The 17,073-nt window shown below is 45.2% G+C and overlaps 1 protein-coding gene and 1 long non-coding RNA gene across 8 annotated transcripts in view; one reads left to right on the forward strand and one right to left on the reverse strand.

Moving 5' to 3' along the window:
• Positions 1 to 13,286: 13,286 nt before the first annotated feature.
• The window catches only part of LOC138440799 (uncharacterized), a 49,546-nt gene continuing 45,759 nt past the window's right edge, over positions 13,287 to 17,073 (reverse strand). Inside the window, exon 6 of the long non-coding RNA XR_011257132.1 lies at positions 13,287 to 16,849. This is a non-coding gene — a long non-coding RNA (uncharacterized lncRNA). The remainder of the gene's footprint in view (positions 16,850 to 17,073) is intronic.
• Positions 14,853 to 17,073, forward strand: part of LOC138440790 (cytochrome P450 4F3-like) — a 30,948-nt gene continuing 28,727 nt past the window's right edge. For 2 of the 7 annotated variants that reach the window (XM_069590683.1, XM_069590678.1), the window contains exons 1-2: positions 14,933 to 15,191; positions 15,521 to 15,748. In XM_069590683.1, the coding sequence (XP_069446784.1) occupies positions 15,551 to 15,748 (198 nt within the window). In that variant the 5' untranslated portion in view covers positions 14,933 to 15,191; positions 15,521 to 15,550. Of the gene's footprint in view, positions 15,192 to 15,520; positions 15,749 to 17,073 lie in introns of all 7 variants that reach the window. The other 5 variants (XM_069590682.1, XM_069590679.1, XM_069590680.1 and 2 more) reach the window with 4 other exon arrangements.

Genomic DNA, 17,073 nt, shown 5'->3' on the forward strand with positions numbered 1-17,073 from the left:
CCGAAGGAGAGGAGGCACTGAGGCCTCCCCAGTCCGATCTTAGAAGCCCAGGCAAAATTAGCAGGCTTGGTGAGTACCCACACTCCAGATGGGAATTCAGCCAGAAAAACGGAGAACAAGAAAGAAGCGACATGGGGGAATCAGTCTTTTCATAAACTGATCCATTTTCTTTATTTTCAGGTTTGCTTATATAGTTTTTGTTATACATAGGGATGAATACAGAGTCACGCAGGGTCAGCAGACCTGACCCTTGTCAAAATCAGGTGCTTCATATAAAATTATACAAAGGTCTTAGGGGTTTTACATCATCTTCTGGCCGTGAGGCCTGCTGACATTTTATGGCCGTTTCTGATAACGGTCAGTCAACCAGAAAACTTATTTTTTCCAGGGGTGATTTTTTTCTTAAACTAGGCCCCACCCTCCAAATAACGTTGCATTCCTATAGGGTGAGGGTGTAGCGGGTTACAATCAAGAAAAGGAATTTACTTAGCCTAAGGTTTAACATGATTAATCTTAAAGGTTAATACTTATTTCTCCTATATGCTAGTTATATTCATTATAAGGGCAGGGAATATGGAGATTTAGCAGCAAATATTGGCTCAACAAATGAAAAACCCTTCACCAATATAATTTCTAATCAACCCACTAATACTATACTAATAATTTTGTAACTTCTCAAAAGAATCTGTATATAGAAAGTTTAAAGCATCTCGTGCCTCTCACGGTTGGGAGGCTGTAAACAATCACATGTGGCTGGACAAACCTGCTCAAGCAGGCTAGAGAACCTTCAGAGGAGTTTGTAAGTTGAAACACTCTTGTCACGCCCAGGAATTTTTATTAACTGGAGCTGCAGGTTAACTCCTTCTCCAAGAGAGGTGGTGGGGGGTCAGCCCCCTGTAAAGTCAGAGGTATAGGTGAAAGCATAAAACAGTAAAGTAGGCACTCTGGTTTTGGGGGTAGATGCTCTGGAACAGGAGGTCTCCTGAGGCTCGATCCCACCTTTGCGTATGCCGAAGCCTCCTTCCTCAGGACCTTTGCCATGGGCGGAGTTCCTCACGCTGGCTCCCGGCACACTCCAATATTCTTGCCCGGGAAATCCCATGGACAGAGGAGCCTGGTGGGGCTACAGTCCATGGGATCACAAAAGAGTCGGTCATTACTGAGTGACTAAACAACAACAGCAACAACGTTATGAGCTAGACGCTATTTTGGTCACTTGAAGCAGTGAGCACTGTAGATGTGATTCCTGCTGTCAAGAGGCTCACATCTTGTGGGGAGATGGGCTTTGATGGAACAAATGACCAAAGATGTGTCAGACAGTGATAAGTGATGTGCCTGAGGAGGGGTCCTACCATAGTCCAGGAGCCAGGGTGAGCAGAGACCTGAATGAGGAAAGAGAGCCTCCAAGAACAGAACAAGGTGGAAATCTCAGACTGCACAAAAAAGCAGGTGGGTTTTATTCTTTTGACACTGGGTCTAACATTTGACATCATGTAATTGACACTTGGGAGGGCCAACATGGGCAGCAAATTCTGGCCCCTTATGGAATCAATAAATGAGTGTCCAACTTCCCAGTCTATCACCTGGCTCCTCTGATTTCCTAGATCAGGTGGTAACGAAAGGGACAGAAGAGGATAGTTGCACAGCTAGTTTAGAAAACACACTTGGGGAAGATAGAGAGAGATTCATGGAGATCACCAAAAGCTAGACACCAAACAGGAGATGCCCAGAACATCTGGCAGCTAAACAACAATCAGGATAATTGAAAACCAAACAGACTTACTTAGACCACTAGTCTATATGATCAGGAATAAGGCATACCACAGAACAATGGATATGAGATCTGCATTTGGCCTGGTGATGTCTATGAGATAATGGACTCTGAAAAACTGCTTTCTTGTACACAGCTCCCATAGGAATATGGGGGAAAGGTGAGAGAAACTAGGGGAAGGTGACATCATGCTGAAACCTAAGATGATTCACCATGAATGTGTGTATGTTGCCAGCCTTCTGTTCTTTTACATAGCACCATGACACTCCCGGTTGGGCCATATAGGGTCAAAAACTCCCCCACAAGACTTGTAGGAGGAATTAATGATGAAAACTTGACATTTACTTAAAAATGAGTAAGAAGGGGATCTTCGCCACTTTTCTTTCATTTATGAAACTAAAGCCTACTCGCTTCTAAGGGGAAAGCTCTTCTGCCTGCCCTCTTGTATCTGTCACAAGCACCCGAAGCTAATAAATTCACTCTTTGTCTGTTACTTTGCCTCTCACAGAATTCTTCTGCACCAAGATCAAAGAAACTGAGCTTCAATAAGTCCTGAGATGAAGTGTGTGATTTCAGTACAAGGGGAAAGGAACCAGAACAGGAGGCAGGAAGCCACAAGTGGGGACATTCTGTTCATCGATAGGAAAGTTCTGGGTCATTGTCAAAGGACTTTCATCAAACAAGGAGCATCTCAGCTGCCAAATCACACAAGCTTGGCTTATGGAATATTCCTCAGCCAGTGCTGGAAAGAGAGGACCCACTTGCCTCCTGTCCCATCTTCATGGTCCTTCCACCCCAACCCAGAGTCAGGCAGAGGGCAAACCTGTATCAAACACGTGGGGGCAGTCACTGTGAGTCACCAGCTTGGGCACAGCACATCAGCCATTTGAACCTCACTCTTCACATCTAGAATGGACCTGATAATACCTCACAGAGAGTTGCAAGTATCCCATTAGACACAGGCAGAAACAGCAGGGGAAAGTATGTTTCAAAATGGTATGTGAATAAAGGTTCTATCTATAAATAAAACTTGTGAATGTGTGTGTTGGGGGGTGGGGACATGTTTGTATATGCATTGAAAAGGTCCAGAAGAATCTGCACATCATGGTGGAATTGGAGGAAGTAGAATTGAAGTCTCTAGTGCATTTTTCAGCCACATTGAGCTGCTAGAACTTCTACCACTAAAACACAATCTTAAAAACAAATAAGTATTTGGCACAGTGAGGGGTACAGTTGTTATTGTTGTTCAACTGCCAAGTCTTGTCTGACTCTTTGCAATCCCATGGACTGCAACACACCAGGCTTCCCTGTCCCTTCACTGTCTCCTGGAGTTTGCTCAAATTCATGTCCATTGAGTCAGTGATGTTATCCAACCATCTCATCCTCTGTCGTCCCCTTCTTCTACTGCCCTCAATCTTTCCCAGCATCAGGGTATTTTCCAATGAGTTGGCTCTTTGCATCAAGTAGCCAAAGTGTTGGAGCTTTGGCATCAGTTTTTCCAATTAATATTCAGAGTTGATTTCCTTTAGGGTTGACTGGTTTGATCTTGCTGCCCAAGGGACTCTTAAGAGTCTTCTCCAGCACCATTCAAAAGCATCAGTTTTTCTTAGCTCAAGACTTCCTTATGGTCCAACTCTCACATCTGTACACGACTACTGGAAAAATCATAGCCTTGACTATATGGACCTTTGTCCACAAAGTGATATCTCTGCTTTTTAATACACTGTGTAGGTTTTGTCATAGATTTTCATCCAAGAAGCAAGTGTATTTTTAATTTCCATGGTTGCAGTCACTGTCTGCAGTGATTTTGGAGCCCAAACAGCTGAGCAGTTCTTATTTTGTGTCACCATAAAGACACACTTCCCAGGAATCAGTCCGGGGTCTCTCTAGAGCAAGCATGCAGAATGCCTGCTGGCTGGCATTTCATCTCTCCTTTCCTCAGCTGCAGTGAAGAAATAAGCACTAGATTCAGCAGAATTGAGTTCAAATCCAAGCTCTATCACTTGCTGGCTGTGTGACCTTGGGCCCACCGATTGCCCTCTCTAATCTTCATGTCCTCTTCTGTAAATAAAGAGGTGGGTTTATACCTCCCAGGTAGTTCACTCCTCAACAACAAACTGTACCTGACCACTCACTCTGTACCATGCACAGCGCTGGGGCCCAAACACAGAATGAACAAGACAGACAAGGCCTCTGGATTGTGTGCTCATGTCTCATGGGGGAAGCAAATAGGAAATAAGACCAAGTAAGAAGGTGGTAATGATGATGAAAAGTAATAGTGTGGCCTGCTAGAAAGTGTCCGAGAGGGCTCTTCTGAATGGAGCAATCAAAGAGAGCCTCCCTGAGGAGGTAGCCCTGTTACAGAGTCCAGCTTTAATAGCCTGCCTCACTGCCAGGCAGGCTATTAAATCGAGAGCAGAGGTTTGAGGCAAGGTATGATGACTTTATTTGGAAAGCTAGAAGACCAAGGAGATGGTGGACTTATGTCACAGAGGACCATCTTGTGCTTGCGCTCAGTCACGTCTGACTCTTTGTGACTAGACTGTAGCTCAGGAGGCTCCTCTGTCCATGGGATTTTGCAGGCAAAAATACTGGAGTGGGTTGCCATTTCCTCCTCCAGGGTATCTTCCCTACCCAGGGACTGAACTCGAGTCTCCTGTGTTTCCTGCATTGCAGGCATATTCTTTACCCACTGAGTCATTAATTAAGCTGAGAACCATCTTACTGAAGTTAGAATTCAAGCTTCTTTTATTCTCAAAGGAGGGTTGGGGGTGTAACTGGTTGTTGCAAGCTTCTTGATGCTAGAACACTGTGTTCCTGCAGTTATCCACAAAGGTCCGGTTACAATGTTCCTGTAAACCTCCAGTAACACAAATGTTATTCTTTATGCCACAACTTTTTATCTCTATATGAATAAAAAGTTTTATACCTTTAAATGTCAAGCCTGGAAGACAGAGCCTTGAGAATGGGCTACCACCGTGTATTTCAGACTAAGCACAGACAACGGAGCACAGAGATTAAAGGTAGAGGAATAGATACAAAATAGAATCGGGTTTGTTCTTTTCTGTTAGGACCTTTGAGCAAAACCTGAATGACATGGAGAAGTGGGTAGTGAATAAAGATCAACCCCACACACATTCCCCCAAGTCTGGCCAGCCCTGAAAGGACCCAGCACAAGATGGAGCATTCAGATGGACTTTAAAAGTGTCATTCTTGCTTCCTTCCTCAGATGTGCTGAGAAAAACGGAGAGAGTGAGGCAATTTCCCTCCATGTCTAACCAAGGGGGAACTAAGAACTAATCATACTGGAGACTCACACTGATGGTGAAGTCTGGCCAGACACTCAAGCAGGAAGCAGCATTTCACTTACCGTAATAAAGATTAGGAAATTTAACCAGACTCTGAAGGCATACTGAGTCAGGGCAGATCTGTTAGCTGATATTGCCAAATTCTTGGCAGAGGTACCAGGAGAACAAATAAGCTGGTTAAAAAAAAAAAAAGACACAAGGAACATTTCAGGAAAGTCCTGAAGACATGAGAGTTAGCGTCAATTTGCCATGGATGGGATTTCTTGCTGATACCAGTTCTGAAAAGTACCCTGACCACTCCTGCCACCCAAAAGTAGGAGGGTAAGAGAGAGGATTAATAGAGTATATCCCTGTGGAGGAGGAAGGGTGTTTCTCACCCCCCACCCAAAAAGATGAATGTGGGTAAGCTGCAAGAGTAGTGATAGTTGCTCAGTCATATCCGACTCTTTGTAACCCCATGGACTGTAGCCCATGAAGCTCTTTTGTCCATGGAATTCTCCAGGCAAGAATACTGGAGTGGGTTGCCACCCCCTTCTCCATCACTCAAAAGGAGAGGAGGGAGCCTGCAAGGGGAGAGACAGAATTTTTATCCTAATTCAGGTGTCTGCTTAGTTAATGGGCAAAGGCACTGGCCAGGTATACAACAGGTGAGTAAACTCCTGTCTGCAAGGGCTTGTGGACCTGACACTGACTCAGGATGATAAAATGGGCTACCACAATGTTACTGATTCCAAGCTCATACTCCTCGCTATACAGCAGGCCGATAATTAAGAGAAGAATTGTTAGGACCAGAAAACGTGACTTTAGACAGAGAAGGAGAAATAGCATATGACATCCTTTATAAGTGGAATCTAAAAAGAAATGATACAAATTAACTTACTTACAAAGCAGAAATAGACTCACAGATTTAGAGAACAAAATAATAGAACTTACGGTTGCATGGGGAAGGATTGGGGGAAGGGATAGTTAGGGAATTTGGGAATGGACATGAACACATTGCTATATTTTAAATAGATAACCAACAAGGAACCCTGCTCAATATTATGTGGCAACCTGGATGGGAGGGAGGTTTGGGGGAGAGTGGATACATGCAGTGGAGGACAGAGGAGCCTGGGGTGGTGCAGCCCATGGGATCACAAAGAGTAGGACATGACTTGACAACTGAACACAGCAAATATGTATGGCTGAGTCCCTTTGCTGTTCACCTGAAACTATCACAACATTGTTAATACAAAATTTTAAAGGTTTAATTTTAAGAAAATGTGACTTGGAGACCAAATGTCTTAGAGCTTGTTGTTTCCAAATCTTCCAGCAGAAGGAGCCTCCAAAACACTCAGGAGAGGAATGGACACCCTCATAGCAGCCAGTGACAGGACCAGGGCTGGGTGTGTACTGAGAATTAAACCCACAGGTGCAGCACCCTCTGGGGCCTCACAGGCACCACTCCTCTCCTCCTCCCTCTGTCTCATTCATTCACCATCACAGTCTTTAGTGGCAAGTCAAAGCCTTTGTCTAGCGAAAGGGGAGACATCTGACACCCAAGTATGCATAACTCTTTGAAGGGGTTAGCTCCACAGTGGGGGGAAACATAGTGTATTAACAATGGGAAAATGGGGTTGTGAGGAAGACGCTCACCAGCCCAAACTCAAAAGAATGGACTTGGAGACATGAGATGCAGTGGGAAGCAAGGCTTGGATGATAGTCTTGCAAGATCGGGTGTCTGGTGGGCAGGTACACCCAGAGTCATTGCACAGAGCAAGTAATCCTAGCACGCAAATCCCTCCCCCAGTGCCTCACTGGCTGAGTATTATGGGGTGAACAATCTTCCCAGATGTCTCCTAGGTTTGTTCCCTTCCTCTTTATGGGCTGGCCCCTCCCTAACATCTTGTTTCCTCCTTTCCTGCCCACTATTCCCGTTCTTGTGTTTTGAATTCTCCAACAGAACGAACCCTTTGAAAATTCTAGGCATCCCGCCTTCCCTTTGTTTGCCCGGACTTTCCAGTTTTGTAAGCCTTGTGGCTATCAGCTGTTACATCAGCAAGCTGTCACTCAAAGCTAGCTATTCTTAAAAATGGACCGCTTAAAACTTTTTATTTCTTACAGGGTCAATTGAAAGTGTTTTGCTTTTTTTTTTTTTAAGACTGAGGTAAAAACATCATTTGTATTCCATTAGGAACGATCCAATAGACTTCAGGATACATGTTCAATATACAAAAATTAATTAAATTTCTGTATTCCAGGAGTTATCAAACTGTGGTCTATGGACTAATCCTGGCTTATGGCCTATCTTAGAAAGATATGCAAGAAAGTAATTCTTCTATATTTTTCAAGGATTATAAAAGAGGGGGAGGAAGAGAAGGAGGAGTACCTGAACATGACTTGCAAGCACTAAAATATTTACTATATGGATGTTTATAAAAAAGATTAGCCAACCCACTGAGAAGGAGGCGTTCCTGAACATGACTCGAGTCATGTTCAGGAACGCCTCCTTCTCTTCCTCCCCGTCTTTTATAATCCTTGAAAAATATAAAAGAATCATCCTTCTATACACTAGGGGCTTCCCTGGTGGCTCAGAAGGTAAAACATCTGCCTGCAAAGTGGGAGACCCGGGTTCAATCCCTGGTTCGGGAAGATCCTTGGAGAAGGAAATGGCAACCCACTCCAGTATCCTTGCCTGGGGAATTCCATGGATGGAGGAGCCTGGTAGGCTACAGTCCACGGGGGTCGCAAAGAGTCAGACACGACTGAGCGACTTCACTTCCATGTTCACTTTCACTTTCTATGCACTAGCAGCAAACAATTGGGAAATGTTTTCACACACCATTTTTCAAGAATCATTCACTGGAAGAAGTGAGATATTCAGGCATAAATCTAACAAAATGTGTTCATGAATTTCAGGATGAAAACTTTAAGCCACAGATGAAAGAAATCCATAAATACCCAAGTGAGTAAAAAAGATTAAAAACCTTCATAGAGCAGAAGACTCAATATCATTAAGATGTTGAGTGGTGGTGGTTTAGTGGTGAAAGGTTGTTGCTGAATGAAAAGACGCCAGGATTCTTGGCCTCCAGAGGAGAAGAATTAAATCCGGGGCCAGAGACGAGGCTTGATCACTCAGAGCTTTTGTGTAATAAAGTTTTATTAAAGTATAAAGGGGATAGGGAAAGCTTCTGACATAGGCATCAGAAGGGGGCAGAAAGAGTATCCCCCTGCTAGTCTTCAGCTGGATGTTATATAGTTACTAGCAGTCTGTTAATGAAAGAAAGGAATATCTTAAAACTCAGAATGGCACCAGGCCCCTCACCCATAAGATTTATTTTGGGATAATCTTGGCACCAGATGGGCCATAACACAATTGACTTGAATCTTGTAGAAGGGCAGATTGCCATACAAATAGTTTCATTTACATAGATTAGGGGAACAATATCTGCATATAACATACTGGTTTGTCAAGTCAGTTCTGAGCCATTAGGTGGAACTGACTTGAAGACAGAGTTTGGGGTAAATGCATAGTACATTAACATAGCTTAAGACAAACATTTCCATAAGAAAAATGCATTGGTTAACTTAAGGTTTGAGAATAGTTACTTTCAGGTAAAATCAGGTGTCATTATGGCAACACAGTATTTTAAGAGAAACCTTTTAAATTTGTATAGAGAAGGAAAAAAAAAATATTGCTAGTTTGTTTCCTCCTGCCGCTTAAGAGAGATAAAAATGTCTGACACTTGCAGCCTATTTCCTCCGTTTGGAGACCCCTGGCCTTCCTCCCTGTTACCCTCTCAGTGGCTAAGTGGTATCTGACTCTTTGTGACCCCATGGACTGTAGCCCACCGGGCTCCTCTGTCCATGGGATTCTCCAGGCAAGAATACTGGTGTGGGTTGCCATTTCCTTCTCCAGGGGATCTTCCCGACCCCGGGATGGAACCCACATCTCCTGCAGGCAGATTCTTTACCTACTGAACCAACAAGGAAGCCCCATTAAGATGTTAAGTCTCCTCAAGTTGATCTACAAATTCTAAGTAATCCCAATCCTAGAAGGACTTTTTGTAGAAATAGATAAACTGATCACAAAATCTACATAAAATGCAAGGGACTTAGAATAGCCAATATATTTCTGGAAAAGAGCAATGTATAATAGTTGAAGGATTTATAAGACCCCTTTCAAGACGTACAATAAAACAACAGCAATCATAACAGTGTAACATTGATCAAAGACTAGATACATAAATCAATGCAACTGAATATAGAGTCTAGAAATTTAAAAAAAAAACCATGCAGGGCAAGTCAATGTGCAAATGATAATCTTTTCAATAAATAACGCTAGAAAAATTGGACATCCACATGTAAAATAGAAACATCAACACATACCTCACACCTTATATAAAACATAACAGAACTAAAAACGTAAGAACATAAAATTGTATAACTAACTTTTAGAAGAAAATATGTAAGAGTATCTTCGTGGCCTCAGGTTAGACAAAGAGTTCTTATATTTAGTACCATAAGAATAATCATATCTGGAGGAGGGCATATAACCCACTCCAGTATTCTTGCCTGGACAATCCCATGGATGGCAGGCTGCAGTCCATTGGGTTGCAAAGAGTTGGACATGACTGAGTGACTGAGCACAGCACAACACAAGTATAATCATACAAAGAAAAAAATGGACATTATAAAATTTCTGAATGTTTCTCTGTGAAAGAAACTTAAGATAATGTCAAGAAAAGCCATACACTAGGAAAAAACATCTACAAATTACATATCTCATGAAGGATTTTTATGCAAAATACAATAATCAGAAGACCCAATATTAATGAGCAAGCCTAGGGAATTCTACTCAATACCCTGTAATGGCTTATCTGGGCAAAGAATCTACAAAAGAGTGGATATATGTACAACTGATTCATTTTGGTGTGCATTTGTAACTAAATACAACATTGTAAATCAATTATACTCCAATAAAAAATTTAATTAAGAATTTTTAAAACTAAAAATGGGCAAAAGATTTGAATAGGCACTTTACCACAGAAGATATATGGATGACCAATAGGCACATGAAAAGCTGTTCAACATCATTAGTCATTAGGAAATGCAAAGATCACAGGAATGTAGCAATGCATACTTGTAATAATGGCTGGGGGAAGAACTGAGTGACAGTACCAGGTGCCAATGAATGTGGGGAGAAACTAGAAATCTTATACTTAAATGACAGATATTGTAAGTTACATGTACGCCTATGAAAAACAGTATGGAGATTCTTTAAAGACTTAAAAATAAAATTACCATAGGAGACAGTAAAATTGAAATTAGTATCTATTAGATATATCTGCACTCCCATCCTCACTGCAGCATTATTCACAACAGACAAGATATGGAAACAGCCTAACTCTCCATCAATGGATGAAGAAAATATGGTATACATTAGAATACTATTCGGTCGTGAGAAAGATGAAAGCTTGCTCCTTTGTGACAACGTGGATGGAACAACGTGAGGGCATTTGCTAAATTAAATGTTAGAGAAAGACAAATACAGGAAGCCTTCTGTATCTGTGGATTGTGCATTCACTGAGTCAACCAACCATAGTTCAAAAATATTTCTTCCCCAGATATTCAGTGAGTAGGTACTATGTGCCAGGCTTTGCTGTCACCCGTCCTGTCACATTTACCTAAATTGCTGGCGAGGTGGAGCCAGTTGCTTCACCTCTCTGAAATCTCCAGCTCCTCTTCTGTAAAAACAGGTAGTGAATTTGGTCTTGCACTGCTGTTGGATGATTACAACAAAAACAATGACAACAGCAATAATGACTTCCTTTATTGAGCCCTTCCTCCATCCTCTGTGTTTTACATGTGTTATCTCTTTCAGTGATTTCCACCGTCTTGGAAAGTGGTGCTAATGAAATGCCCGTTTACAGATATGGAAGAGGCAGAGCTTAGTGGTTCAGAGTACCCACTGTGAAGCCTGGGGCAGAGCGTGGTTCCCCCAGCTGTATGGTTTTGTGTGAGCCACTCACATGATTTTCAACTCTCAGTTTCCTCAACTGTATAAAATGAAAAAAGTTAATATACTTGTGTGTGTGTTAGTCTCTCAGTTGTGTCCAACTCTTTACAACACTATGGACTGTAGGCCACCAGGATCCTCTGTCCATGGAAGTCTCAAGGCAAAAATACTGGAGTGGGCAGCCAGTCCCTTCTCCAGGGGTCTTCCCTACCCAGGGAAGGGGCTTAAAACAGCTTCAGTGGCTTATGTTGGTAAATGTTGGTGTGGTGGTTACAGTTACTACTCTAGGCTGCCTGCCTATTCCCAGCACACAGTAGGTCCACAGTGAGCTGACTCCTCTGAGCACTGGGGACTCTTTTCCTGCATGTCCCAGGACGCTGCTTGGTTTATCATATTCTGGCTTTGCCTGCCTAACCCTGATGTAAATGGAACTGTCAGGAGGTGAAATCTACAGAGAGGAAGGAAATTCTGGGGGCGGGATGCACCCCACCCCACTGACAGTTTTAGGATCTTCCACTTAATTCCCCTGGCCAGTGTTGGGGGAGGAGGTTTAGGGTCTCCCCAGCATCCTACCAATGTCAGGACTCCTTCCTCCCCACACTACTTTCCTGATCAGTAGCTCTGCCAGGAGCCCCATCCTTCAAGTTTTCTCTCACCAGAGCCCACCCCACAGGGCCAGGAAGAGATGGTGCATTCACTGAAGATCCTTTGGGTGGTGCACCCTGAATATGGCTGTGTGATCCATGTGATGATACAAAGACCTCAAGGTATCTCCCCCTTGGGGTCACCACTTTGCCTGAGAGTACTTCTTTATAAGTATCCCTGGATTAACAGGGCATTGTCCCTTGTGAATGAGGGTGGAGCAGCATGGCAGAGGGGAAAGACAGGCCTGGTGATATGACAGACATGGGTTCCTTCCAGTTCTGCAACTTAAGCTAGAGGCTTGCCCTCTTTGAGCCTCAGTTTGCTCTTCTGTTCATAAGTATCTCCCCACTTGTCATCACTTCGGTCTCTGCCTGATCCCAGGGTGCTGGCCCAGAGCACTGAGGGAAGGATGATGTATTATCTTGCTGACAGAACTTCTGGCACATAGCGGGTGTACTTTGTGTAGAGCACCTGACTCATAGCACGAATATTTTATATACAGTACCTGGCACATAGTAGGTATGATTCTTTTAGAGGACCCAGCACACAGTAGATATTCTTTGTGTATTATGTCAGGCATTCAACAGGCATACTTTATGTAGAATACATTGGATATGATAGATAGGATTTGTTTAGAGTACCCAGTGTGTAGTGAGCTTCCCAGGTGACTCAGTGGTAAAGAATCTACCTACCAACGCAGGAGATGCTGGTTCGATCCTTGGGTCAGGAAGATTCCCTGGAGAAGGAAATGGTAACCCATTCCAGTATTCTTGCCTGAGAAATCCCACAGACTGAAATCCCTGGTGGGCTACAGTCCATGGGGTTGCAAAAGAGTCGAACATGACTTAGCAACTAAACACTAACCCAGCATATAGTAAGTACACTTTTTGTAGATTATCTAGCATATAGTCAATATGCATGTGTCTGTGCTAAGTCTCTTCAGTCGTGTCTGACTCTTTGCGACCCTTTGGATCATAGCCCGCCAGGCTCCCGGGTCCTTAGGATTCTCCAGGCAAGAATACTGGAGTGGGTTGCCATGCCCTCCTCCAGGGAATCTTCCTGATCCAGGGACTGAACTCATGTATCATAAGTCTCCTGCATTAGCAGGTGAGTTCTTTACCACTAGGCCCACCTGGGAAGGCCATATAGTCAATATGCTTTATGTAAGTACTTTGCACAGAATAGGTTTATTTTATTTAGAGCAGTTGACACACAGCAGGTATGCTTTATGTCAGGCATGTGGCGCACAGTAGGCATATTTACGTAGAGCAACCTGCACACAGTGGATGTGCTTTACGAAGATGACCAAACTCACAGCGGGCATGCTTTGTGTACAACACCTGGCATACACTAGACAAGATTTATACAGAGTACATGGCACAGTAGATGCGCTTTACGTAGAGCATCTGACACACAGTAGGCATGCTTTTTGAGGTACCCAGCACAGAGTAGGCAATCTTTACATACAGTTGTCTGCACAGAGTAGGCTTACTATATGTGGGCTACTGGCACATGTCGTGGTCTGTGTATGGGTTGGAAAAGAATTTCCAGACATGAGGCAGAATGAGAGGAGAATATTTTATTAGAGTAGGAGATGTTTTTAGAACAGCGGGCAGGCTCAAGGGAGAGCTGAACCCTTTCACAGGCTAGTAGCCAAATTTTTATAGCCTCAAGACTGTAGATGGTGACTGCAGCCATGAAATTAAAAGACGCTTACTCCTTGGAAGAAAAGTTATGACCAACCTAGATAGCATATTCAAAAGCAGAGGCATTACTTTGCTGACTAAGGTCCGTCCAGTCAAGGCTATGGTTTTTCCTGTGGTCATGTATGGATGTGAGAGTTGGACTGTGAAGAAGGCTGAGCACTGAAGAATTGATGCTTTTGAACTGTGGTGTTGGAGAAGACTCTTGAGAGTCCCTTGGACTGCAAAGAGATCCAACCAGTTCACTCTGAAGATCAACCCTGGGATTTCTTTGGAAGGAATGATCCTAAAGCTGAAACTCCAGTACTTTGGCCACCTCGTGCGAAGAGTTGACTCATTGGCAAAAACTCTGATGCTGGGAGGGATTGGGGGCAGGAGGAGAAGGGGATGACCAAGGATGAGATGGCTGATGGCATCATGGACTCGATGGACGTGAGTCTGAGTGAACTCCGGGAGATGGTGATGAACAGGGAGGCCTGGCATGCTCGATTCATGGGGTAGCAAAGAGTCGGACACGATTGAGCGACTGAACTGAACTGAACTGAACTGAACTGAAGACAGAGAAAATTCCTACTGCAATGGTGGTATTAGGTGATCGGTTAGGATGCTATGTGTATATTCAGTTGCATCTGACTCTTTGTAACCCCATGGAATGTAGCCCGCCAGGTTTCTCTTGTCCATGGATTTCTCAGGCAAGAATGCTGGAGTGGGTTGTTATAGGGTGGGTATTTTACCTAACATGGTGTCAGGAAACAGGCCAGTTTATGTCCAGAGGTTCATGGCAGCAGTTGCTATGGGACTTGGTCATTTGCAGAGCTTTTTGTCCTGTGACCTTGGCATAGGGCTCCACAACATACACTAGCACAAGTAGTAGTAGCTAGCCCTTTTCCTTCATTCCATCTTTTTGGGGGTCTTGATCCTTACCATCTTCCTGTAGAACCCTTCTCAGGCCCCCTCTCAGGGTCTTATCCAACTTCCCATTTCCCAGATGGGAAGACTGAGCCCACAGAGGGTACACAGAGCCCACAGTCAGAGCAAGGGCAGGGCAGAACACTCCCAGCTCTGCCCTCCCCCGTGTGGACCTGCTCTCTCTAAGCTCCTCACAGCCTCCAGGAGCCCTCTTCCAAATGGGCCCTTTATCTTCTGAGTCTGATGCAGGTAATCCCCAGTCAAGTAGGTTTCTCTATTCCTGTTCTGCAGGAGTCACGTCTCACCCCAGACCCTGGGCTGCTTGGAGACACAACCTGAACTCCTGCCAGGCTGTGTGTGACCCCAAAAGCCAGAATTTTAACAGTTCTGAGCTTCCTGATTCCAGGCCTGGAAATGGTGTGTGAGGCTTCCTGGCCCATGTGTGGAGAGGAGCTGCAGAGAGCTTTGCCCAGCCCTCCTGTGCATGCTTTTGCCTGCCACACACTGGCCTTGGAAGTGCAGGGGTGGCTGTGAACCTGGAGGCCCAGAGTCACGTTTGTCTGCACCACAACTTGCTCACGTGGGAGGTACTGAGTCCAGAGGAGCCAGTGTCCACACAGGAGGGCAGATCCTGAGCTGATTCAAAGGCAGCTCCCCCTCCCCCAACCCTGTATCCAGACAGCTGCCAGGTGGGGAGGAAGTAAGGAAGCTGTGGGGATTGGCTGATTTAGCCCAGCCCCTGGCAGTTTCCTCTAGATCTGGGGTCAGACCCAGCCATCCCAGGAGGAGGGTAGAAGAAGTTGTGTGCCACAAGCCAGCCCACACAGAAGGTCAGAAGCTGAGGGTTCTGGCCCAAGGTGGGGAAGGCAGATGCCCGAGGCAGGGTGGCTCCAGGGAATGAGATGACCTGGGAGATGAGTGGATACCAGTGTGTGTGTGTGTGTGTGTGTGTGTGTGTGTGTCTGTCTGTCTGTCTGTCTGTCTGTCTGTCTGTCTCTGTCTCTGTCTCTCCCTCTTCCTCTAAATTTCTGTTTCTCCCTCCCCTCTCCCAGTCCGTCTGCCTGTCTCTGACCCCTTCTTGCCCATCCCCAGCCCTCCCTATCCCTGCCCCTCACTCCCTTGCTCCTCTCCCTCTTTCCGTCTCTGCCTCACAGCTCACCATCACTGTCTCTTCCTTCATCCTCAGGACTCACCCTGCACCCCATCTGACCACAGGATGCTGGAGCTGAGCCTGTCCTGGCTGGGATTCGGGCCAGTGGCAACCTCCCCGTGGCTGCTGCTGCTGGTGGTAGGGGCCTCCTGGCTCCTGGCCCATGTCCTGGCCTGGACCTACACCTCCTACAACAACTCTCGGCGCCTCCAATGTTTCCCGCAGCCCCCAAAACGTAACTGGTTCTTGGGTCACCTGGGCCTGGTGAGTGTGGGCAGCAGATTGAGTCTGGGAAGTCAAGGTAGATGGACTTCCTGTGAGGTCAGGAATGGGGCTCAGGTTTGGGCTGGGGTCTAGGACAGCAGAGAAGACAGGGAAGCCAAGGAACCCCCTCTTCCCTCACTCATTCATTCCTCTACTCTGCCATCGAGACGTTCTCCACATCCTGTCCTTCCAGTCCTAGCCTGCTTTGGGGTCCATTTCCTGCCTGACTTCCACACATTATGCACCTGATAAGATTCACCATCCAGCGTCTGCTCTGCACAGGGCCCATGTCCTTGTGTCTTGTTCTCAGCCACAGCTTTCCTAAGGGAAATAACTACCACCTCCCCATTCCCACCTACAGGAGCACAGCTGCCCACCTCCTCCCCTTTCCAGGACCCATTCCTCTAATTTAACTCTCATCCCTCCCCCGAAGATGTCCCAATGGGCCTGTTGCCCAATCTAGATAAAGCCAGCTACTCACTTCCTCTTTCAGAAGCCTTCTTAGACCTATCCCACCTCCACACCTTCCTAGCTTGTACCCCAGACTGATACTTATGACTTGACCCCACTCATGATTAATGAAATGGGTAATCATCCAATTACTTAGTAACCACTTCCCAATTTGATGATAGTTTGGGGGAGCAGACACTACAGTGCCCAGTCCAGGACTGGAGCAATGTAAGCGCTCAAAATAAATGCTTGATGACTGAGGTGATCAACTTGCCATCATCTCCCTCAGTCAAGGTCAAACAGATTATATTCAGCTCCCCCAATCTCCCAGACAACTTTTCCTTTCATGCCTGGGATGAGAACTACAACTTGGGGGAGGGCTTATTGCAATTGCTATTCATTAAGGCAAAGTTCACAGCGGAGGGTGTCCAAAGCTCACTGCGAAGATTTGCTGAGGTTCCAGATCTTCAAAGGGTCTCAGCAAGCCCTGGAAGCAGCAGGAATGTTACAAATTTCTCCAGTTCTGCCTTCTCTGCCTCCAAGGACTTGGCCATGGGGACTGGTTCAGTCACTCTTCTGTGTGACTTCAGCTGAGCCACGCTGCCTCTCTGGGCCAGTCTCATCTAGTGCTTTGAATCTTCACCTTAGGGCCTTGGGAGAGGGGAGAAAGTCACAAAGGTGAAAGAGTTTTATGTCACCTGCCTAGAGTACCTGAGGGTATTTGTCAGGTTTGAATGGAGCATCGTGAGGGAGAGGGTGCTTCACTAGGAGGCAACGTGCACTTCTTCCCCTTTGAGGGGATATGGCATCAGTTTCTTCTTTTGAAAATGGCACAATTGAAAGGCATGCCCATAGCTCACAGAGAAACAGACAGG

This window comes from Ovis canadensis, chromosome 5 (genome assembly GCF_042477335.2).
Source record: "Ovis canadensis isolate MfBH-ARS-UI-01 breed Bighorn chromosome 5, ARS-UI_OviCan_v2, whole genome shotgun sequence".
NCBI classification, from domain to species: Eukaryota; Metazoa; Chordata; class Mammalia; order Artiodactyla; family Bovidae; genus Ovis; species Ovis canadensis.